We start from the raw sequence: 25889 nt of genomic DNA on the forward strand, positions 1-25889 counted from the left end.
ACAAGAGCGGGTGAGGAGCAGAGAGAGAGGTAGAGAGAGAGAATCCCAGACAGACTCTGCAGGGCTCGAACTCCTGAACTGTGAGATCATGACTTGAGCTAAGATCAAGAGTCAGATGCTTAACGGACTGAGCCACACAGGTGCCCCTATTCTTAATTTCTTATTTTACTAGCAAGTAGCAGTATGTCCAAGAGCTTGCAAAGTTTGTAAGAAAGATCATGATCTGGGAACTATGAGGTGAATTTCTACCTAGGGTTAGCTTGACAAGTCCACAGAATTAAACAAAAATATAGAAAATGTTACAAGTCAAGGTTTCATATGAGTTTGAAGCCATTCTCAGCAATTATTTATAGTTATTTTTTTCCTTGAAAATTTCATTTGAATTTTATAACTATTCAAAGGACTATTAAGTGACCAAAAGTTGTTTCATGGATGACTTCATTACCTGAGGTCTTTCAGACTTTAAGAGGTGCATATATATGTCCTTAAAAAAAAATGGTATAGTGGTCCATCAGATTATTTATACTTGACAAGAGTAATTAGAGGGACTCAGGCATGAATTATATGATCCAACATACAAAAATCAAATTTTGAGTAAGTCAAGAATAAGTTAAAGGTGAGATGACAGTCTCCCAAGGCCTGACCTTCGGTGACAAAGCTGTAGTCTTTGACATGAGTCATTTTCTTCATCTTTTCTGGGGCTTGACCTTGGGCATCTGGATCTGGAAAGGTGCACTGTGGGGTGATGGGGACATGTTCTTTGGATGCTGGAGATTGTCCTTTTTCTAATAACAGATGAACCACCTGGACAAATGGAATAGCATTTCATTAACTAAGAAGAATTATAAGAAAGTAGGTAAATTTTGAGGACTTTATATGGTTCATCTTATAAAATCATTTAAAGTAACTTGTCCACCAAAATATAGATGGAGAGAAAAAACAAACAAAAAAAACCCCACCAAAAACATAGAGGGAGGGGAAAAAACAAAAACAAAAAACAAAGCAAGGGATTGAAAATTTCACAATCAAGTTTTTCTTATTTTCTGTATAAAAAATAATTAAAAAGAAAAATCTCTCTTATAGAAATAACATAAACATGTTATAAGAAATTTGGGCACTAGAATAAAAACACCATTATACTATAATACATAGACCATTATAAATAATTTGGTAAACTTTAGAAAATAATTCAGCTTTGGGCTGAAAAATGACTAGAAGTGAAAATCACTAGATGTTTGTCCTTGTTGACAAAAAGTTAAAAAAAAATGCAAACTCCACCCTTCCTCCCGTCAGATCTGGTAATATTATGGCTAAATGTGATATAGAAAGTCAAGTTCCCTCAGTGAAAAACCTCTTGCAATAATACCTGCTTCCCAATTTGAAGGGAAAAAAAATACTAGAACGTTTACATGAATCAGGCTTGGTTTCTTGACTAATAAATTTGGAGATTTTAGTGAGACAGATATTATTCACAAATTATTTATGTTCCTGTAAACTATCTTAAGTGGTTGGTATAATGAGCTATTTATTACCTGTCCTGTATTTCTCAGTGTTTCCACAGCTTGCTTATGGGTAGCTCCTTCCAGACTAACTCCGTTAACAGCAAGAACACGATCACCTATAAATTAGGCAGCAATTTTGAGAAAAGTAGATGATAAAATAAAGATTCTATATGCTTTCTAATATCTTGTGGTCTTGTTTTGTATTAATTTAAGGAGAGACTCGGACAAATTCTGGACAAAATTCTGTCACGGAGTTTCTTTAATATGTGTTTACTTTCTTTCCTAATTTTATGACTAATCTTAAATACAACTTAGAAGAAGATATTGTATATATTATAAAGTCAATTTATTTATTTATTTATTTTATTTTATTTTTTTAAAAAATTTTTTAACGTTTATTTATTTTTGAGACAGAGAGAGACAAAGCATGAACGGGGCAGGGGCAGAGAGAGAGGGAGACACAGAATTGGAAGCAGGCTCCAGGCTCCGAGCCGACAGCCCAGAGCCCAACGCGGGGCTCAAACTCACGGACCGCGAGATCGTGACCTGGCTGAAGTCGGAGGCTTAACCAACTGAGCCACCCAGGCGCCCCTATAAAGTCAATTTAAATAAACTGACTATAAATGTAGACAGATTGGAGGGCACTAACCTAGTTAGCTGTTATTAAAAATGTAGATACCAGTGTTTTTACAAAAGCACTATTCGTTTCTCATTTTCTGGCAATTTGCTTCTCAGAAAGTACAAAACGTGAACTGAAACACTGTCAAGATATTTTCCGATACTAGAGATTAGGCTGGAAAGAAGAGTTTTGGAATGACATCAAGGAGTTTTTTTTAATGCTTTAGTCTTAAAAAAATTGCATGTGTTCTTCTATTATGAATATTTAAAGGTCTTTATGAATTTCCTAATTTCTACTTTATTTGTTGAAATGATAATCTTATATGCAATTCCTGTACACACACACTCTACCTTTGTGAATTCTACCATCGGACTCGGCTGCTCCCTTGGGAATAACAGCTTTCACATAAATGCCACCATGTCTGACGCTGGTATTCACACCCCCCTAAATGGAAAAAGACAAGTAAAATAACATTTTGTAATATGAGAAATTTCACACTCCATCTTTCAAATCTGAGACCTAGAAAGTGTTCAATCCATCAGCCAAAGCAGCAGTACCACATCAGCACATGCAATTAATTCGAAACCCAAGAATATTTCTAGCCAAGTTTTCCAAATGTAAAGCAGTTACATTTTAGAAAAACTCTTTACTCAGAAAACAACATGTCAGATCTTGACTGTATGAAGAATTGCTCTCCCTTTGTAAGTCTATACCATGAGTTATGAGCAAGCAGGAAGCAAAATCCATCTATGCAAAATTAGTAGAAGATGACTGTCTGAAAAAAACAGCAAATAGAATAATTTGCTTCAGATCATATCTGCTAAACTGAAACTTGCAAATCTCATGAGTCAAGAAAAACATTTTTTTTTTTTTTCATTTTGAAAGGCTTTGGTAGGTAAGTTTTGTTATAATGTAGATGAGATCTAATGAGTATATTCTCCATCTTTTGTGGATATACAGCTTTTCTTTCCCTACACAACAGAAAGATAATAAAATTCTAAAGAAGTTAAGGACAAGAGGTAAAGGATTATGATATTTTTAAAAGTGCTAGAACATTAGGTTTTCTTTTTGACCTCTGTATATTAATGGTGCTGTTTCTACCATGTTTCTAAATGGCTTTTCCTACCTGACAATACCCTTCAACTGTCATAAATGATAATGTTACACTTTAGAATTAATACAAGTCTCAAGCATTTTCATCAAATAGCCTATGCTCATATTTTAACTACCTTAAAAGTACATATATTCCTTGGGAACCTCTAATTTTAATATACTAATCACATTTACAAATTAAGATATATTATGGAGAGAAAGGGCATATAAATATACATTAGAATTTATTTATCATGTGGGTTAAAATGTATTATTCCATGCTTATGCAGAAGTGTCAAATGTATGCAAAACATACTTATTAATTTTATGTTTTCTAAGTCTTGTATTCAGATTAAACATTATGAAATGTAAGGGGTTTGAGTAGATAGACTTGTCTAATTTCTTTTAAATCACAGGAAAAAGTGCCTAGCACAAAAGTTATTTTTTAAAAAGTTTTAAGATACAATTTTAATTTTGGAAATATTTGACAGGTTTCCCTTTCGAAGCAAAATAAATTAATAAATTGGCATACAATAGGTTGCTGGAAATAGAGAAGAGAAAACATTTGAAAACCTTGTCAAACAGTACCGTGACACTTATCCCCAAGCTGTTATCATTTTTAGCCAGTTCAACCTCAAAGACATCTCCAGGTTTAGGAGGTGATGAAGGAAAAGTTTTAAAATTCATTTTGTTGGATGTATTCATTGAGGAGGAGGATTCCTTAACAAAGAAAAACAAACAAAAGGATTTCTTGTTAGAGTCAGAATGAATTACTACTGGAAGATCAATATGTGTTTTTTTAGAAAAATTAAGAAAAAGCAAGATATTAAAGGATAGAGTAAATTCAAAGATCATGAGGGCTGGAAGACATCTTAGAGATCATTTAATCCAATGCCTTCATATTTTATGGTTAAGGATATTGAGGTCTAGACATTAAAGGTCTTCCTTCAGGTCAAACAGCTAGATAAGGCAGAGGGAATCCCAGAACCCAGTTCAAACCTAGCTTTTACATAATCCTTGTCCAATGCTTTTTATGCTCCTGAATGTAGAAAGTATTTCTATTTCCTTTAAAAATCAATATATATCAAAGCAGCAGCTTTTAACTTGGACCTCTAAGATGAGTAGGCTTCATGTTTACTTTGCTTATATTTACAAATCCAATATAAACAATACCTAAGACCCATTTGTAAGGGCATTACCCTCTTGTGAGGAATGTTGGTTCCTCCATGAACAAAGAGCTTATGGGTCTTTTCTGAATCCGCTTGTGAATGTGAGTTTAAATTTATGTCATTTCTAGGAAATGAGCAATTTTGTATGTTGTTGTTCTTATTATTTTTGTACATTCAGAACTTCAGAAGAATTCAGACTATCAACAGTAAAGTCAACTGCCCATCATGTGAGCTATTTAAGAACAGAATTTTCAGATATTAAATTCTCTTATTAATAGAAATGTTAAATATGCAAGATATAAATGACTTGTAAAAAATAATCATAACCTGATTATTCATTCCTTTCTGTTATCAGGTAGCAAGTTCCCAGAATAATAGCCATTTTAGAGTTAGTATTCAAAGCTGTTAATTTGTCAGAAAGTTAGTATCAAATGCAACAGCAGTTAGTTAGTAACATAATATATACACGATTCCTCCTTTCCAGACTAATAAAAGCAGTTTAGAGTAGATTATCCTGCTCTGTAATATATTTGCTATTGTTTGCTTTATTAAATGAAAAAAACAAACACACACAAAAACAAAAAAAACCAGAGATTTAAATTAAACTATGCCTTTTTTGGTGTTTGATGATCCTGAGTGCTCAAATAAGTAGCTTCATCCATGTCTGAATCTCCACGGTCAGAGTAATCTGTTGCATCAGAAATGCCTGGGTTTTTAGTCTTGTTTCCATTACTGTCAGCGGAAGCCCTCTTTTTCTCAGTGGTTTTGGATATCACAGAAGGGGAAGGGCTGCCGTGCTGTGATTCCTGCCAGGTTCGGTCACCCGCAGGGCTGGCAAAGAAACCATTGACCTGGCTCTGGGACAAGCTGGCACTCTCAGTCCTGGAATCCTGAGAACTCAGGCTTCCTTCGCGCAGGCCCCCAGACTGCCCACAAGAGCTCTCTGAGATGTGCCTTGGGGTACCATGTGGCCAGTGGTGATCCTCAGAAGAATCTACAGTACTGTCTTGCATGTAGGAAGGTTTCTTCAGGTAGTTTTTCATGCCATTGGCAATGTGCACAGGAGTAGAAGGCACTAGAAGTCAAAAATCCATGAAGGAGAGTAACAGGTTAGTGACACACGTCTGGGCTTGCATACTTGCAGAGCGTTTCTTAATGATTGTGGGAGAATTTTACACAGGATAACAGATCCACAACACCTGATCCGGGGCCTGGAACCAAAATAAGGACCCCAAAGGTGTAGCAGGTGCTTTGTGATTCCTTTGTCCCCTCTTTTGGTCATTCCTGCTGCATCTCCTATAAAAATGCATATCCCCTTTGCCTTAACTTTTTATTTCCATTCTCCAAGACCTACTTCAAATGAGTCTCCTCTGTGAAGACTTTTTTGATTCCCTAACTAAAATTAATTTGAATCACCCAAACTCTTTAATCCTTATTTAATGGTTATTTATTTATTTATTTTATATTGTCCTCCCAGACTGCATTTTTTGGACTCCAAATAATTATAAAGGCAACTCCAAATTCATTATATATATATATATATATATATATATATATATATATATATATATTTCTTATCAAAAACCACTTAAAGTGTATCTAAGTAAGACACAAATCATAGATTTGTATGAAAAATTACAGATGCAAATTTATAAGAAATTGAAAGTTTTATGTAGCATGCGAAACCAAGGAAAATTTAAAAGAATGAGCAACTGGAAAAGGAATATTTGCAAAAATAACAAAAAATAATCAAAGGGTTAATATTCCTAATATGCAAAGAGTTTCTAAAAGGTAGTAAGAAAGAGATTTAAAACCCCTATGCAACAAGGGTGTGATGTGTAGACTGGAAATTCATTTTTTTGGTTAACATTTATTCAATTTTGAGAGACAGAGACAGAGTTGGGGGCGCAGGGCAGAGAGAGAGGGAGACACAGAATCTGAAGCAGACTCCAGGCTCTAAGCTATTAGCACAGAGCCTGACGTGGGACTTGAACCCATGAACTGTGAGATCGTGACCTGAACTGAAGTTGGATGCTTAACCGACTGCGCCAACCAGGTGCCCCTGTAGACTGGAAATTCAGAGTAAAATACAAATAATAAATATATAAAGCAACATTCTCATTGTTGCTCAAGGATATGCAACTTAATGCAGTTTTCTACCTGTATGGCTGACAAAAATGAGAATGACTGATAATCTCTCATACCACTGATGGTGTGAGAAGAGCCCTGTCACATCTACTTGGCTAAATATACATTGATAAAACTTGGGCAAATTGATAGCACTCTGTCGAAAATTTAAATGTGCATATTAAATACACTTTTAGGTATATAACCTCTAGAAATACGTACATTTTCCAATGGTGTGTATACAAGTATATTTGTTGAAGCAACATTTATAAAAGGACTATAGCTAACCTAGATGTACAACAGAAAAACATTAAAATTTAATACACCCATGACACGAAATGTAATGCCATATGAAAAAGGTGTATATTCATGGATGTTCAGAATATACAGTGTGCAAGTGACAAATTGATATTTAGATTATAAAAAATAATTGGATTTTTAGTTAAAAAAAGTGTGTGTGTGTCTGTGTGTGGACATGCATACAGGTACTACTTTTTTTTCAATAATGTATCTATAATATACAGAAAGTGACATAGACACCAAACAGTTTCCCTAGAAAATGGAATAAGGAGACTTTTTACTTCATAGATTTCTGTATAAATTGAATTTATTTGAACAAACTAGTATGTATTCTATAACTTTAAAAAATTAGCAAACATAAAGAAAAATAAAACTTCCTTTTTGGTGGTTGATACTTGAGAGGGATAGTCTAAGATACATACCAGTAATGTTCTACCTTCTTTGAGTTTTATTTTAAGTTACACTACAGTATAGCTACACGTGATGGGAAGAGTAATCTAGCTTTCTGAAGAAACTGTTTCACAGAACTATATTTTAACATTATGCTTTTAACTTTTATTGAGAATGAATAGTAAAAAATAAAATAACCACATGAAAGTCTCCTGGAAAAAAAAGCTTCATTGATCTCTACACTAGGTAAAGTTTCTCTGCTAAATGCTCTCTTGGCACCTTGGAACTCCTTCCTAATGTTTATCATACTTACTATGAAACATTTATTTGCTTAATTCAATATTTGTCTCCCCTGATAGAGTGTAAGTCTCATGAGGGTAGAGTGTCTGTGTCTTGCACACCACAGGCATTCAATAAATATTTGTTGAGGGGTGCCTGGATGGCTCAGTAGGGTACGTGTCTGACCTCAGCCCAGGTCATGATCTCATGTTCGTGAGTTTGACAGCTCAGAGCCTGGAGTCTGCTTTGGATTCTGTGTCCATCTCTCTCTGCCCCTCCCCTGCTCATGCTCTGTCTCTGTCTCTCAGAAGTAAATAAACATAAAAAAAAAAATAAATATTTGTTGAACAAATGAGTGAATTTTCTATAAAATATCTATTGAAAAGAAAATTAAGATGTGAATCCCTTAATGCTTTAAATATTTAGAGGAAAAATAAGCTTCTTCTGAATCATATGCTTCTTTTGCTAAAACATGGTGAGTAAAAGAACCCAATGTTTGTTTTGTTTTGTTTGATTTGGTTTGGTTTTGGGTGCTTGAAACTCAGAAGTATGCTACAACATTTTCAAATGCAATCATCTTCCTTTGCCTAAGATGACTAGACTACAATTAGATTATAAGGCTCTTTTGGGCAGTGATGGTGTTTTCTATCTGTTGTGTTTGTTCTATCTGTTGAAAATATTACTTATATACGTACATATTTATATATATATACATATATATACACACACACATACACTATATACATACAAAGTATTTAGTGAATATAAGAAACCATAGTCAAAATAACTCATCTGTACAAAATGTAAGAAATTTTTATGTCACAACACACTGTACAAAATGTTTTTTCTATTTTATCATAATTGTCTGAAATTATGCCTAAAATTCACTATCTAAACTTGTTTCTCAGCTAATATTTAATTATTCTTTTACATATTTCTCAGTATCTTTGGGATGAAGGTAACTTGCACATAATTAGCACTTCAATGTTTTTGAAAAATACCATTAATAATGACACCTAGGTGTGCCTGGGTGGCTCAGTTGGTTAAGCATTGACTCTTGATTTCAGCTAAGGTCATAATATCACCGTTTGTGAGCTCCAGCCCCTCCTCTGGCTCTGTGCTCTCTCTCCCTCTCTCTTTCTCCCTCCTCCTCCCCAAGTCATGCACACACACACACACACACACACACACACACACACACACACAAACACACACACACACACACACACACACACACACTCTCTCTCTCTCTCTCTCTCTCTCTCTCAAAATAAATGAATAAACTTAAAAAAGAAATAATGACACCTAAAATTCACATTTAAGTGCCTAATAGGTACCAGGCAATATGCTAATTCTTTACATGTATTATCTCATTTAATTTTCAAAATCTGTAAGATAGGCACTCCTATGTTCACCATTTGATATATGAGTATAGTGAGGCTTACCATGTTAAGTGATTTACTCAAGGTACACGGTGTTAAGCGGCAGAAACAGAGTCTGAGCCTAGACTTTGGAGCCATTCCCACTGTCCGGCATGTACTATATGTGTTTCTGTGTTTCTTTTTTATTTATTTTTATTTTTTTTATTTTTTCCAATTACTATTATTTTTTTTTAATATATGAAATTTATTGTCAAATTGGTTTCCATACAACACCCAGTGCTCATCCCAAAAGGTGCCCTCCTCAATACCCATCTCCCACCCTCTCCTCCCTCCCACCCCCCCATCAACCCTCAGATTGTTCTCAGTTTTTAACAGTCTCTTATGCTTTGGCTCTCTCCCACTCTAACCTCTTTTTTTTTTTTTTTCCTTCCCCTCCCCCATGGGTTCCCGTTAAGTTTCTCAGGATCCACATAAGAGTGAAACCATATGGTATCTGTCTTTCTCTGTATGGCTTATTTCACTTAGCATTACACTCTCCAGTTCCATCCACGTTGCTACAAAAGGCCATATTTCATTTTTTCTCATTGCCACGTAGTATTCCATTGTGTATATAAACCACAATTTCTTTATCCATTCATCAGTTGATGGACATTTAAGCTCTTTCCATAATTTGGCTATTGTTGAGAGTGCTGCTATGAACATTGGGGTACAGGTGCCCCTATGCACCAGTACTCCTGTATCCCTTGGATAAATTCCTAGCAGTGCTATTGCTGGGTCATAGGGTAGGTCTATTTTTAATTTTCTGAGGAACCTCCACACTGCTTTCCAGAGCGCTGCACCAATTTGCATTCCCACCAACAGTGCAAGAGGGTTCCCGTTTCTCCACATCCTCTCCAGCATCTATAGTCTCCTGATTTGTTCATTTTGGCCACTCTGACTGGCGTGAGGTGATACCTGAGTGTGGTTTTGATTTGTATTTCCCTGATAAGGAGCGACGCTGAACATCTTTTCATGTGCCTGTTGGCCATCCGGATGTCTTCTTTAGAGAAGTGTCTATTCATGTTTTCTGCCCATTTCTTCACTGGGTTATTTGTTTTTCGGGTGTGGAGTTTGGTGAGCTCTTTATAGATTTTGGATACTAGCCCTTTGTCCGATATGTCATTTGCAAATATCTTTTCCCATTCCGTTGGTTGCCTTTTAGTTTTGTTGGTTGTTTCCTTTGCTGTGCAGAAGCTTTTTATCTTCATAAGGTCCCAGTAGTTCACTTTTGCTTTTAATTCCCTTGCCTTTGGGGATGTGTCGAGTAAGAGATTGCTACGGCTGAGGTCAGAGAGGTCTTTTCCTGCTTTCTCCTCTAAGGTTTTGATGGTTTCCTGTCTCACATTTAGGTCCTTTATCCATTTTGAGTTTATTTTTGTAAATGGTGTGAGAAAGTGGTCTAGTTTCAACCTTCTGCATGTTGCTGTCCAGTTCTCCCAGCACCATTTGTTAAAGAGGCTGTCTTTTTTCCATTGGATGTTCTTTCCTGCTTTGTCAAAGATGAGTTGGCCATACGTTTGTGGGTCTAGTTCTGGGGTTTCTATTCTATTCCATTGGTCTATGTGTCTGTTTTTGTGCCAATACCATGCTGTCTTGATGATTACAGCTTTGTAGTAGAGGCTAAAGTCTGGGATTGTGATGCCTCCCGCTTTGGTCTTCTTCTTCAAAATTACTTTGGCTATTCGGGGCCTTTTGTGGTTCCATATGAATTTTAGGATTGCTTGTTCTAGTTTCGAGAAGAATGCTGGTGCAATTTTGATTGGGATTGCATTGAATGTGTAGATAGCTTTGGGTAGTATTGACATTTTGACAATATTTATTTTTCCAATCCATGAGCAGGGAATGTCTTTCCATTTCTTTAAGTCTTCTTCAATTACCTTCATAAGCTTTCTATAGTTTTCAGCATACAGATCCTTTACATCTTTGGTTAGATTTATTCCTAGGTATTTTATGCTTCTAGGTGCAATTGTGAATGGGATCAGTTTCTTTATTTGTCTTTCTGTTGCTTCATTGTTAGTGTATAAGAATGCAACTGATTTCTGGACATTGATTTTGTATCCTGCAACTTTGCTGAATTCATGTATCAGTTCTAGCAGACTTTTGGTGGAGTCTATCGGATTTTCCATGTATAATATCATGTTATCTGCAAAAAGCGAAAGCTTGACTTCATCTTTGCCAATTTTGATGCCTTTGATTTCCTTTTGTTGTCTGATTGCTGATGCTAGAACTTCCAGCACTATGTTAAACAACAGCGGTGAGAGTGGGCATCCCTGTCGTGCTCCTGATCTCAGGGAAAAAGCTCTCAGTTTTTCCCCGTTGAGGATGATGTTAGCTGTGGGCTTTTCATAAATGGCTTTTATGATCTTTAAGTATGTTCCTTCTATCCCGACTTTCTCAAGGGTTTTTATTAAGAAAGGGTGCTGGATTTTGTCAAAGGCCTTTTCTGCATCGATTGACAGGATCATATGGTTCTTCTCTTTTTTTTTGTTAATGTGATGTATCACGTTGATTGATTTGCGAATGTTGAACCAGCCCTGCATCCCAGGAATGAATCCCACTTGGTCATGGTGAATAATTCTTTTTATATGCTGTTGAATTCGATTTGCTAGTATCTTATTGAGAATTTTTGCATCCATATTCATCAGGGATATTGGCCTGTAGTTCTCTTTTTTTACTGGGTCTCTGTCTGGTTTAGGAATCAAAGTAATACTGGCTTCATAGAATGAGTCTGGAAGTTTTCCTTCCCTTTCTATTTCTTGGAATAGCTTGAGAAGGATAGGTATTATCTCTGCTTTAAACTTCTGGTAGAACTCCCCTGGGAAGCCATCTGGTCCTGGACTCTTATTTGTTGGGAGATTTTTGATAACCGATTCAATTTCTTCGCTGGTTATGGGTCTGTTCAAGCTTTTTATTTCCTCCTGTTTGAGTTTTGGAAGAGTGTGGGAGTTCAGGAATGTGTCCATTTCTTCCAGGTTGTCCAATTTGTTGGCATATAATTTTTCATAGTATTCCCTGATAATTGTTTGTATCTCTGAGGGATTGGTTGTAATAATTCCATTTTCATTCATGATTTTATCTATTTGGGTCCTCTCCCTTTTCTTTTTGAGAAGCCTGGCCAGAGGTTTATCAATTTTGTTATTTTTTCAAAAAACCAACTCTTGGTTTCATTGATCTGCTCTACAGTTTTTTTAGATTCTATATTGTTTATTTCTGCTCTGATCTTTATTATTTCTCTTCTTCTGCTGGGTTTAGGCTGTCTTTGCTGTTCTGCTTCTATTTCCTTTAGGTGTGCTGTTAGATTTTGTATTTGGGATTTTTCTTGTTTCTTGAGATAGGCCTGGATTGCAATGTATTTTCCTCTCAGGACTGCCTTTGCTGCGTCCCAAAGCGTTTGGATTGTTGTATTTTCATTTTCATTTGTTTCCATATATTTTTTAATTTCTTCTCTAATTGCCTGGTTGACCCACTCATTCGTTAGTAGGGTGTTCTTTAACCTCCATGCTTTTGGAAGTTTTCCAGACTTTTTTCTGTGGTTGATATCAAGCTTCATAGCATTGTGGTCTGAAAGTATGCATGGTACAATTTCAATTCTTGTAAACTTATGAAGGGCTGTTTTGTGACCCAGTATATGATCTATCTTGGAGAATGTTCCATGTGCACTCGAGAAGAAAGTATATTCTGTTGCTTTGGGACGCAGAGTTCTAAATATATCTGTCAAGTCCATCTGATCCAATGTCTCATTCAGGGTCTTTGTTTCTTTATTGACCGTGTGTCTAGATGATCTATCCATTTCTGTAAGTGGGGTGTTAAAGTCCCCTGCAATTACCACATTCTTATCAATAAGGTTGCTTATGTTTATGAGTGATTGTTTTATATATTTGGGGGCTCCGGTATTCGGCGCATAGATATTTATAATTGTTAGCTCTTCCTGATGGATAGACCCTGTAACTATTATATAATGTCCTTCTTCATCTCTTGTTACAGCCTTTAATTTAAAGTCTAGTTTGTCTGATATAAGTATGGCTACTCCAGCTTTCTTTTGGCTTCCAGTAGCATGATAAATAGTTCTCCATCCCCTCACTCTCAATCTAAAGGTGTCCTCAGGTCTAAAATGAGTCTCTTATAGACAGCAAATAGATGGGTCTTGTTTTTTTATCCATTCTGATACCCTATGTCTTTTGGTTGGCGCATTTAATCCATTTACATTCAGTGTTATTATAGAAAGATACGGGTTTAGAGTCATTGTGATGTCTGTATGTTTTATGCTTGTAGTGATGTCTCTGGTACTTTGTCTCACAGGGTCCCCCTTAGGATCTCTTGTAGGGATGGTTTAGTGGTGACAAATTCCTTCAGTTTTTGTTTGTTTGGGAAGACCTTTATCTCTCCTTCTATTCTAAATGACAGACTTGCTGGATAAAGGATTCTCGGCTGCATATTTTTTCTGTCTAGCACACTGAAAATCTCGTGCCAATTCTTTCTGGCCTGCCAAGTTTCAAAAGAGAGATCAGTCACGAGTCTTATAGGTCTCCCTTTATATGTGAGGGCATGTTTACCCCTTGCTGCTTTCAGAATTTTCTCTTTATCCTTGTATTTTGCCAGTTTCACTATGATATGTCGTGCAGAAGATCGATTCAAGTTACGTCTGAAGGGAGTTCTCTGTGCCTCTTGGATTTCAATGCCTTTTTCCTTCCCCAGTTCAGGGAAGTTCTCAGCTATTATTTCTTCAAGTACCCCTTCAGCACCTTTCCCTCTCTCTTCCTCCTCTGGGATACCAATTATGCGTATATTATTTCTTTTTAGTGTATCACTTAGTTCTCTAATTTTCCCCTCATACTCCTGGATTTTTTTATCTCTTTTTCTCAGCTTCCTCTTTTTCCATAACTTTATCTTCTAGTTCACCTATTCTCTCCTCTGCCTCTTCAATCCGAGCTGTGGTGGTTTGCATTTTGTTTTGCATTTCCTTTAAAGCGTTTTTCAGCTCCTCGTGACTGTTCCTTAGTCCCTTGATCTCTGTAGCAAGAGATTCTCTGCTGTCTTCTATACTGTTTTCAAGCCCAGCGATTAATTTTATGACTATTATTCTAAATTCACTTTCTGTTATATTATTTAAATCCTTTTTGATCAGTTCATTAGCTGTTGTTATTTCCTGGAGATTCTTCTGAGGGGAATTCTTCCGCTTGGTCATTTTGGATAGTCCCTGGCATGGTGAGGACCTGCAGGGCACTTCCCCTGTGCTGTGGTGTATAACTGGAGTTGGTGGGCGGGGCCGCAGTCCGACCTGATGTCTGCCCCCAGCCCACCCCTGGGGCCACAGTCAGACTGGTGTGTGCCTTCTCTTCCCCTCTCCTAGGGGCGGGATTCACTGTGGGGTGGCGTGGCCCGTCTGGGCTACTTGCACACTGCCAGGCTTGTGATGCTGGGGATCTGGCATATTAGCTGGGGTGGGTAGGCAAGGTGCACGGGGGCAGGAGGGGCAGGCTTAGCTCGCTTCTCCTTAGGTGATCCACTTCAGGAGGGGCCCTGTGGCAGCTGGAGGGAGTCAGATCCGCTGCCGGAGGTTTGACTCCGCAGAAGCACAGAGTTGGGTGTTTGCGCGGAGCGAGCAAGTTCCCTGGCAGGAACCGGTTTCCTTTGGGATTTTGGCTGGGGGATGTGCAGGGGAGATGGCGCTGGCGAGCGCCTTTATTCCCCACCAAACTGAGCTCTGTCGTCCGGGGGCTCAGCAGCTCTCCCTCCCTTTGTCCTCCAGCCTTCCCGCTTTCTGAGCAGAGCTGTTAACTTATGAGCTCCCAGACGCTAATCGCGCTTGCTGTTGGGACACAGTCCATCCGGCCCCTCCGCTTTTGCCAGCCAGACTCGGGGGCTCTGCTTGGCCGGCGAGCCGCCCCTCCGCCCTGGCTCCCTCCCGCCAGTCCATGGAGCACGCACCACCTCGCCGCCCTTCTTACCCTCTTCCGTGGGCCTCTCGTCTGCGCTTGGCTCCGGCGACTCCGTTCTGCTAATCCTCTGGCAGTTTTCTGGGTTATTTAGGCAGGTGTAGGTGGAATCTAAGTGATCAGCGGGACACGCGGTGAGCCCAGCGTCCTCCTACGCCGCCATCTTCCCCGACTCCCTGTTTCTGTCTTCCTTCCTTCCTTCCTTCCTTCCTTCCTTCCTTCCTTCTGTTTCTTTCTCTCTCTTCCTTCCTTCCTTCCTCTCTCTCTTTCTTCCTTCCTTTCTTCTTTTTTTTTTTTTTAAATTTAAGTTTATTTATTTTGAGAGACAGAGAAAGAGAGGGTAGGCAGAGAGAGAATCCCAAGCAGGCTCTGCAGCATTAGCACAGAGCCTGACGTGGGGCCTGAACCCACAAACTGTGAGATCATGACCTGAGCCAAAATCAAGAGGCAGATGCTTACCCGACTGAGCCACCCAGGTGCCCCTAGTATGTGTGCTTCTTTCACAAACGCTGCCTCGCCACTTGAGCCTCCTAGCAACTCTGTGCAAGGTAGACAAGGAGAGCCAAGATCACTGTCTCCTTAAGGAAAGAAAAACCACCATGGCTCAAACTCAAGTCATCCAATCTTCATTAAGTGCCCTTTCTCCTGCAACTTGCTAATGGCAGAAATTAAGAGACAAAATGACAAGGTCTTGTTTTTAAATTTCTAATGTTTTTGTCTTTTTACTTTATATAATCTTGTTCAGGGTGGGACTTCATAGATAACTATTATACAATTATATGAATTAGACAACGATAAAGAATTTTATTTCTGATTTGGCCTAAGACATTTACTTAAGTGACATCAATTTTGCACAACAAATCCATTTTTATGTATATATTACTAAAGATGAATGAGATAGGAAGCCTTGGAAGTGATGAATGAAAAGTTACACTAATGCATAATATTAAAACAAACTAGAACTACATACATCAAATTTTCAGAAAGGAAATAAGGAACTTAAATCCAATGTATTAGGCCATGATAGTGAAGTTCTTGTGAAAAGTGAAACAGAACACACAGCTAAGAAACATCTACAGCATTACCTTTGGGTATCTTTTCTTTTGGCTGAGAGATAACAAGTGTCACATCTTCAGGTGCATTTTGCAAAATTTCAATTGCAGCATGATGGCTGACCCCCTCCAGACTCACACTATTCACAGATATCAAACGGTCTCCTGTAAAAATAGACAATCCAATATTTTCAAAACTAAAGAGAAATTCATGCTAAGTCTTAGAAATGTCGCTGCCCCCTTCTTTATTTTTGTTTTGCCTGAGTTCCACTTTTGTCATCTGTGCAAATTCATGCCTATCAGTTAAGTACATAAGAAATTATCTAATATGTAAAGTACCTGGCTTTAAGCATCCATCCAAGTCAGCTGGTCCTCCAGGGGTAATTGAACTAATAAATACACCTAGATCCAGTCTTCCCATCTTCTCCCCACCAATAATTTGAAATCCTGTGAAATAGCACATTGAAAAAAGAGTTTCACGATATTGGTGTTTTCAGTGATTAATAATCAGTCTGTCCAATACACAAAAGTGTAGAGATTCTCATATCAAATGTAATAAATAGGTAACACATGTGAAACAGGACTGTTAAGTTTGGTGGAAGATTTGCTTGTGAACATTTCATCTTTCACATTTCCTGACCAGGTGGGTGGGGTGGAGGGGCTGTGGGTACACAACCGGTGCTCAATGCCAATGCTTTGCTATATAGATAGACCTTTTCTCTTTGATTCTTACAAACCTTTAAGAAACTTACAGTGACTTACCTAAGCCATACTTTGCATCTTTTTTCAGGTTCACCAAGGTGATCTCCCTTTCTGGTGAAGATACCATGCTCCATCTTTTGTGTAGAACATCTATTGGAAAAGTATAGTGTTAAGATAAACATAACATGCTCAGGCACTAAGACTGTCTGCTTGTTCCAACTTAAATGTTAACATTTAACAGATTTAATAGATTACTTGGCCACTTTAATATTGTATTTCAGGTATGATTTGATATTTTGATCTTCTTCTATTTTGATATGATTTATAGTTTACGAAAGGACTGATACTATCACCACATGGTTCAATATGTGATTAGCCTGCCACTGATATCACATTTATTCCTCATAAATGATTGCCTGTGAAATAAGTATATTACAGTTACAAATGAGTAAATAAATCTCAAGGGTTTAAATGATTTGAACAGGTTTACTCAGCTAGTACAGGCGAGAGCTGAACCTTAAACTTAGGTTTTCTGACACTGTTCCTGTTATATCACAGTTGACTTTCTGCATTTGACAGTGCTCACTATGGTAAGAATTTTCAACTAATAAGTGGTTCACATTTTTATTTATAATGAATAAAATATTCATGGTAAATTGTACGGTAAAGCAGCAACAAGAAGAAAATGGATTTACTTCTTTTTTAAAGCGTATTTATTTTTGAGAGACAGAATGAGAGAACGAGCAGAGGAGGGGCAGAGAGAGAGTGGAACAGAGGATCCGAAGTGGGCTCTTCTAGGAGAGGAGAGAGCCTGACTACAGCAGAGAGCCTGATGTGGGGCTCAAACTCATGAACCGTGAGATCATGACTTGAGCTGAAGTCAGAAGCTTAACCAATTGAGTCACCCAGGCACCCCTGGATTTACTTTTTAAAATCCTGTTAATAGGAGGAGGCGCAGGAAGATGGCGGCGTAGGAGGACGCTGGGCTCACCGCGCGTCCTGCTGATCACTTAGATTCCACCTACACCTGCCTAAATAACCCAGAAAACCGCCAGAGGATTAGCAGAACGGAGTCACCGGACCCAAGTGCAGACGAGAGGCCCACGGAAGAGGGTAGGAAGGGCGGCGAGGCGGTGCGCGCTCCACGGACTGGCGGGAGGGAGCCGGGGCGGAGGGGCGGCTCACCAGCCAAGCAGAGCCCTCGAGTCCGGCTTGCAAAAGCGGAGGGGCCTGACGGACTGTGTTCCAACAGCAAGCGCGACTTAGCGTCTGGGAGGTCATAAGTTAACAGCTCTGCTCGGAAAGCGGGAAGGCTGGAGGACAAAGGGAGGGTGAGCTGCGGAGCCCCCGGACGACAGAGCTCAGTTTGGCGGGGAACAAAGGCGCTCGCCAGCGCCATCTCCCCCGCCCATCCCCCAGCCAAAATCCCAAAGGGAACCGGTTCCGGCCAGGGAAATTGCTCGCTCCGCGCAAACACCCAACTCTGTGCTTCTGCGGAGCCAAACCTCCGGCAGCGGATCTGACTCCCTCCGGCTGCCACAGGGCCCCTCCTGAAGTGGATCACCTAAGGAGAAGCGAGCTAAGCCTGCCCCCCCCTCCCGCCGTGCACCTTGCCTTCCCACCCCAGCTAATACGCCAGATCCCCAGCATCACAAGCCTGGCAGTGTGCAAGTAGCCCAGACGGGCCACGCCACCCCACAGTGAATCCCACCCCTAGGAGAGGGGAAGAGAAGGCACACACCAGTCTGACTGTGGCCCCAGGGGTGGGCTGGGGGCAGACATCAGGACTGACTGCGGCCCCGCCCACCAACTCCAGTTATACACCACAGCACAGGGGAAGTGCCCTGCAGGTCCTCACCACACCAGGGACTATCCAAAATGACCAAGCGGAAGAATTCCCCTCAGAAGAATCTCCAGGAAATAACAACAGCTAATGAGCTGATCAAAAAGGATTTTTTTTTTTTTCCAACGTTTTTTTATTTATTTTTGGGACAGAGAGAGACAGAGCATGAACGGGCGAGGGGCAGAGAGAGAGGGAGACACAGAATGGGAAACAGGCTCCAGGCTCTGAGCCATCAGCCCAGAGCCCGACGCGGGGCTCGAACTCACGGACCGCGAGATCGTGACCTGGCTGAAGTCGGACGCTTAACCGACTGCGCCACCCAGGCGCCCCAAAAAGGATTTAAATAATATAACAGAAAGTGAATTTAGAATAATAGTCATAAAATTAATCGCTGGGCTGGAAAACAGTATACAGGACAGCAGAGAATCTCTTGCTACAGAGATCAAGGGACTAAGGAACAGTCACGAGGAGCTGAAAAACGCTTTAAAGGAAATGCAAAACAAAATGCAAACCACCACAGCTCGGATGGAAGAGGCAGAGGAGAGAATAGGTGAACTAGAAGATAAAGTTATGGAAAAAGAGGAAGCTGAGAAAAAGAGAGATAAAAAAATCCAGGAGTATGAGGGGAAAATTAGAGAACTAAGTGATACACTAAAAAGAAATAATATACGCATAATTGGTATTCCAGAGGAGGAAGAGAGAGGGAAAGGTGCTGAAGGGGTACTTGAAGAAATAATAGCTGAGAACTTCCCTGAACTGGGGAAGGAAAAAGGCATTGAAATCCAAGAGGCACAGAGAACTCCCTTCAGACGTAACTTGAATCGATCTTCTGCACGACATATCATAGTGAAACTGGCAAAATACAAGGATAAAGAGAAAATTCTGAAAGCAGCAAGGGGTAAACGTGCCCTCACATATAAAGGGAGACCTATAAGACTCGTGACTGATCTCTCTTTTGAAACTTGGCAGGCCAGAAAGAATTGGCACGAGATTTTCAGGGTGTTAGACAGCAAAAATATGCAGCCGAGAATCCTTTATCCAGCAAGTCTGTCATTTAGAATAGAAGGAGAGATAAAGGTCTTCCCAAACAAACAAAAACTGAAGGAATTTGTCACCACTAAACCAGCCCTACAAGAGATCCTAAGGGGGACCCTGTGAGACAAAGTACCAGAGACATCACTACAAGCATAAAACATGCAGACATCACAATGACTCTAAACCCGTATCTTTCTATAATAACACTGAATGTAAACGGATTAAATGCGCCAACCAAAAGACATAGGGTATCAGAATGGATAAAAAAACAAGACCCATCTATTTGCTGTCTACAAGAGACTCATTTTAGACCTGAGGACACCTTTAGATTCAGAGTGAGGGGATGGAGAACTATTTATCATGCTACTGGAAGCCTAAAGAAAGCTGGAGTAGCCATACTTATATCAGACAAACTAGACTTTAAATTAAAGGCTGTAACAAGAGATGAAGAAGGACATTATATAATAGTTACAGGGTCTATCCATCAGGAAGAGCTAACAATTATAAATGTCTATGAGCCGAATACCGGAGCCCCCAAGTATATAAAACAATTACTCATAAACAGAAGCAACCTTATTGATAAGAATGTGGTAATTGCAGGGGACTTTAACACCCCACTTACAGAAATGGATAGATCATCTAGACACACGGTCAATAAAGAAACAAGGGCCCTGAATGAGACATTGGATCAGATGGACTTGACAGATATATTTAGAACTCTGCATCCCAAAGCAACAGAATATACTTTCTTCTCGAGTGCACATGGAACATTCTCCAAGATAGATCATATACTGGGTCACAAAACAGCCCTTCATAAGTTTACAAGAATTGAAATTATACCATGCATACTTTCAGACCACAATGCTATGAAGCTTGAAATCAACCACAGGAAAAAGTCTGGAAAACCTCCAAAAGCGTGGAGGTTAAAGAACACCCTACTAACGAATGAGTGGGTCAACCAGGCAATTAGAGAAGAAATCAAAAAATATATGGAAACAAACGAAAATGAAAATACAACAATCCAAACGCTTTGGGACGCAGCGAAGGCAGTCCTGAGAGGAAAATACATTGCAATCCAGGCCTATCTCAAGAAACAAGAAAAATCCCAAATACAAAATCTAACAGCACACCTAAAGGAAATAGAAGCAGAACAGCAAAGGCAGCCTAAACCCAGCAGAAGAAGAGAAATAATAAAGATCAGAGCAGAAATAAACAATATAGAATCTAAAAAAACTGTAGAGCAGATCAACGAAACCAAGAGTTGGTTTTTTGAAAAAATAAACAAAATTGACAAACCTCTAGCCAGGCTTCTCAAAAAGAAAAGGGAGATGACCCAAATAGATAAAATCATGAATGAAAATGGAATTATTACAACCAATCCCTCAGAGATACAAACAATTATCAGGGAATACTATGAAAAATTATATGCCAACAAATTGGACAACCTGGAAGAAATGGACACATTCCTGAACACCCACACTCTTCCAAAACTCAAACAGGAGGAAATAAAAAGCTTGAACAGACCCATAACCAGCGAAGAAATTGAATCGGTTATCAAAAATCTCCCAACAAATAAGAGTCCAGGACCAGATGGCTTCCCAGGGGAGTTCTACCGGACATTTAAAGCAGAGATAATACCTATCCTTCTCAAGCTATTCCAAGAAATAGAAAGGGAAGGAAAACTTCCAGACTCATTCTATGAAGCCAGTATTACTTTGACTCCTAAACCAGACAGAGACCCAGCAAAAAAAGAGAACTACAGGCCAATATCCCTGATGAATATGGATGCAAAAATTCTCAATAAGATACTAGCAAATCGAATTCAACAGCATATAAAAAGAATTATTCACCATGATCAAGTGGGATTCATTCCTGGGATGCAGGGCTGGTTCAACATTCGCAAATCAATCAACGTGATACATCACATTAACAAAAAAAAAGAGAAGAACCATATGATCCTGTCAATCGATGCAGAAAAGGCCTTTGACAAAATCCAGCACCCTTTCTTAATAAAAACCCTTGAGAAAGTCGGGATAGAAGGAACATACTTAAAGATCATAAAAGCCATTTATGAAAAGCCCACAGCTAACATCATCCTCAACGGGGAAAAACTGAGAGCTTTTTCCCTGAGATCAGGAACACGACAGGGATGCCCACTCTCACCGCTGTTGTTTAACATAGTGCTGGAAGTTCTAGCATCAGCAATCAGACAACAAAAGGAAATCAAAGGCATCAAAATTGGCAAAGATGAAGTCAAGCTTTCGCTTTTTGCAGATGACATGATATTATACATGGAAAATCCGATAGACTCCACCAAAAGTCTGCTAGAACTGATACATGAATTCAGCAAAGTTGCAGGATACAAAATCAATGTCCAGAAATCAGTTGCATTCTTATACACTAACAATGAAGCAACAGAAAGACAAATAAAGAAACTGATCCCATTCACAATTGCACCTAGAAGCATAAAATACCTAGGAATAAATCTAACCAAAGATGTAAAGGATCTGTATGCTGAAAACTATAGAAAGCTTATGAAGGTAATTGAAGAAGACTTAAAGAAATGGAAAGACATTCCCTGCTCATGGATTGGAAAAATAAATATTGTCAAAATGTCAATACTACCCAAAGCTATCTACACATTCAATGCAATCCCAATCAAAATTGCACCAGCATTCTTCTCGAAATTAGAACAAGCAATCCTAAAATTCATATGGAACCACAAAAGGCCCCGAATAGCCAAAGGAATTTTGAAGAAGAAGACCAAAGCAGGAGGCATCACAATCCCAGACTTTAGCCTCTACTACAAAGCTGTCATCATCAAGACAGCATGGTATTGGCACAAAAACAGACACACAGACCAATGGAATAGAATAGAAACCCCAGAACTAGACCCACAAACGTATGGCCAACTCATCTTTGACAAAGCAGGAAAGAACATCCAATGGAAAAAAGACAGCCTCTTTAACAAATGGTGCTGGGAGAACTGGACAGCAACATGCAGAAGGTTGAAACTAGACCACTTTCTCACACCATTTACAAAAATAAACTCAAAATGGATAAAGGACCTAAATGTGAGACAGGAAACCATCAAAACCTTAGAGGAGAAAGCAGGAAAAGATCTCTCTGACCTCAGCCGTAGCAATCTCTTACTCGACACATCCCCAAAGGCAAGGGAATTAAAAGCAAAAGTGAATTACTGGGACCTTATGAAGATCAAAAGCTTCTGCACAGCAAAGGAAACAACCAACAAAACTAAAAGGCAACCAACGGAATGGGAAAAGATATTTGCAAATGACATATCGGACAAAGGGCTAGTATCTAAAATCTATAAAGAGCTCACCAAACTCCACACCCGAAAAACAAATAACCCAGTGAAGAAATGGGCAGAAAACATGAATAGACACTTCTCTAAAGAAGACATCCGGATGGCCAACAGGCACATGAAAAGATGTTCAGCGTCGCTCCTTATCAGGGAAATACAAATCAAAACCACACTCAGGTATCACCTCACGCCAGTCAGAGTGGCCAAAATGAACAAATCAGGAGACTATAGATGCTGGAGAGGATGTGGAGAAACGGGAACCCTCTTGCACTGTTGGTGGGAATGCAAATTGGTGCAGCCGCTCTGGAAAGCAGTCTGGAGGTTCCTCAGAAAATTAAAAATGGACCTACCCTATGACCCAGCAATAGCACTGCTAGGAATTTATCCAAGGGATACAGGAGTACTGATGCATAGGGGCACTTGTACCCCAATGTTCATAGCAGCACTCTCAACAATAGCCAAATTATGGAAAGAGCCTAAATGTCCATCAACTGATGAATGGATAAAGAAATTGTGGTATATATACACAATGGAGTACTATGTGGCAATGAGAAAAAATGAAATATGGCCCTTTGTAGCAACGTGGATGGAACTGGAGAGTGTAATGCTAAGTGAAATAAGCCATACAGAGAAAGACAGATACCATATGGTTTCACTCTTATGTGGATCCTGAGAAACTTAACAGGAACCCATGGGGGAGGGGAAGGAAAAAAAAAAAAAAGAGGTTAGAGTGGGAGAGAGCCAAAGCATAAGAGACTGTTAAAAACTGAGAACAAACTGAGGGTTGATGGGGGGTGGGAGGGAGGGGAGGGTGGGTGATGGGTATTGAGGAGGGCACCTTTTGGGATGAGCACTGGGTGTTGTATGGAAACCAATTTGTCAATAAATTTCATAAAAAAAAAAAAAGACCATTTCAATTAAAAGGCAAATAGCAATTGGTGAAAAACTTATTTGTAACATGCATAGTATCCTAAGCTATGTTGCCTTGATTTTCAGCCACTGCCCACACAGACCTTGCTTGCTGCCATTAGTGACTTTTCACAGCCCTTTACTACCCACTGAAGCTGAAGGCAGGAAGTAGTCAAATGATATCTGACTTAGGCTAATGGCAGTGATCTGTTTATTCAGATAATTCCAGAGGCCAGGCACTGGGAGTGAATAAAGTGATACCCAACTCTTAAAGCTCTCAACCTGCACTTCAAACACCAGCACTGATTTGTACGTTAATGTGACTGATGCCCCACTCAGTCCCTCCAAGGAGAGAGTCCAGGTGGAGATTCTGTTGGTACAAATCATCCCATTCCCCTTTTGTTGGCCCTCTTCAGTGGGAGGCTGGTGGGAGTTTGAAGGAACAAAAAGGGCAGGGACTTATAGGAGCTTGTTAGGAGGCTATGTGCACAGAGGTAGGTAGCCTTACACATGTCTTCCCAAATAGAAAAGTTGTTCCTCATGTCAGCTCTGTGGAGTCATTTGGCAAGATCTGTAACTTAATATACAAAGAATTCTTAGAAACCAGTGAGAAAAAGATAACCATGGGATGTGGCAAATGGAAAAATAAAAAAAAAAAAAAAAAAAAAAAAACAATTCACAGAAGAGGAAATACAAATGACCAATATATATATTTTTAAATGGCTTGATTTCACTATTGTTAAAAACAAAAACCAAAACCCTACAAATAGTGCAATGCCAATTTTCACCTACAAAGTTGGTAAAATATTAAAAAATAATACCAGTTCAGTGCGAGCATATTTCTTAATGAAATATAGTAATTTTTATAAGTTGATTTTGTATCCTACATACTTGCTAAATTCACTTATTAATTTTAGTAGCTTTTTATTAGATTGCTTAGTATTTTCTGCAGAGTTGTTCATCTATAAATAGAAACAGTTTTACTTTCCCTTTTTTTTTTCCCTCTTGCCTTAAGGTACTGGCTAGGACCTTCAACACAGTGCTAAACAGAAGTAGTAAGAGCTGATGTTCTTGCCTTATTTCCAATCTTACAGGGAAAGAACTCATTCTCTTACCTTTAAGGGTGATATTAACTATAGATTTTTTTATCAATGCCCCGTAGTCAGATTAAAGAACTTTCTTTCTAGCCCCAGTTTGCTGAGAGTTTTTATCATGAATGGATGTGTTGAATTACCAAATGTTGAATTATCCATCTATGGATATGATAATATGGCTTTTCTTCTTTATTTTTGTTAATACGGTGAATTACAGGGATTTTAAATTAGTGAACCATCCTTGAGTTCCAAGGATAAACCTCTCTTGGTACTGTTGTAAGATCCTATTTCTAGATTTGATTTATTAATATTTCAAGCAAATAAAAGTTAAAAGCAAATTTAAAAAAAAAAATAAAATAAAATCCTGTTAATAATGACTCGGCTAGCACATTTGCGTTCTCAAAGGATTTTCATTTATTTCTTATTTGTGAAGCAATCTCATGAATTGAATTAGGTAAAGAAATTTTAAATCATTGTTTTGCAGATGAGGAATAGTTCATGACTTGTTCAACATTACAAGTTAATATTACTCTCAGCAAAATGCCTTCAGTCAGTACTTGATAAATGCTGGTTAAATAGAGGGAATGTTAGCATCAGAACTAGAATTTACTTTTTCTTACTTCCAATGAGGGCTTTATTTACTTATTTTTTTGAGTAGGTTGATCATTCACAAATATCACCTAAATTAAGCCAATAAACATGCTACTTAATTGTCTGTTAATAAAATTACCTCATTTACTTAACAGTCTGAACATTTGAAATTGCGCGCATGCACACAAACACACCACTTTCTCTAGCTCTTCCTGTTATGGGCTGAATTTTACCCCACCCCCAAATTTATGTTGAACTCCTAAGTCCCTGTACCCCAGAACTTAACTGTGTTTGTTAAATTAAGAAAAAATTAACGTGAAGTCCTAATCCAGTATGACTGATGTCCTCATAAGAGGAAATTTGAATACTGACATGCGCACCCAGAGGGAAGACCATGTGAGGACAGAGGGAGAAGCCGGCCACTTACAAGCTAAGGAGAGAGACAGGTCTCAGAAGAAGTCAATGCTGCCAACACCTTGATCTCAGACTTCTAGCCTCCAGAA

General features: G+C 38.9%; 1 protein-coding gene across 8 annotated transcripts in view; it reads right to left on the reverse strand.

The window, feature by feature from the left end:
* The window catches only part of PTPN13 (protein tyrosine phosphatase non-receptor type 13), a 186119-nt gene that overhangs the window by 41623 nt on the left and 118607 nt on the right, over positions 1–25889 (reverse strand). For 5 of the 8 annotated variants that reach the window (XM_032592941.1, XM_032592944.1, XM_032592945.1 and 2 more), the window contains 8 exons: positions 16650–16739; positions 16227–16334; positions 15921–16052; positions 4994–5457; positions 3787–3933; positions 2472–2565; positions 1533–1618; positions 645–804 (listed from right to left, as the gene is read on the reverse strand). In XM_032592941.1, coding sequence (XP_032448832.1) covers positions 645–804; positions 1533–1618; positions 2472–2565; positions 3787–3933; positions 4994–5457; positions 15921–16052; positions 16227–16334; positions 16650–16739 — 1281 coding nt within the window. The remainder of the gene's footprint in view (positions 1–644; positions 805–1532; positions 1619–2471; positions 2566–3786; positions 3934–4993; positions 5458–15920; positions 16053–16226; positions 16335–16649; positions 16740–25889) is intronic. The other 3 variants (XM_032592946.1, XM_032592943.1, XM_032592942.1) reach the window with 1 other exon arrangement.

The sequence above is a fragment of the Lynx canadensis genome, chromosome B1 (assembly GCF_007474595.2).
Source record: "Lynx canadensis isolate LIC74 chromosome B1, mLynCan4.pri.v2, whole genome shotgun sequence".
Classification (NCBI taxonomy): Eukaryota; Metazoa; Chordata; class Mammalia; order Carnivora; family Felidae; genus Lynx; species Lynx canadensis.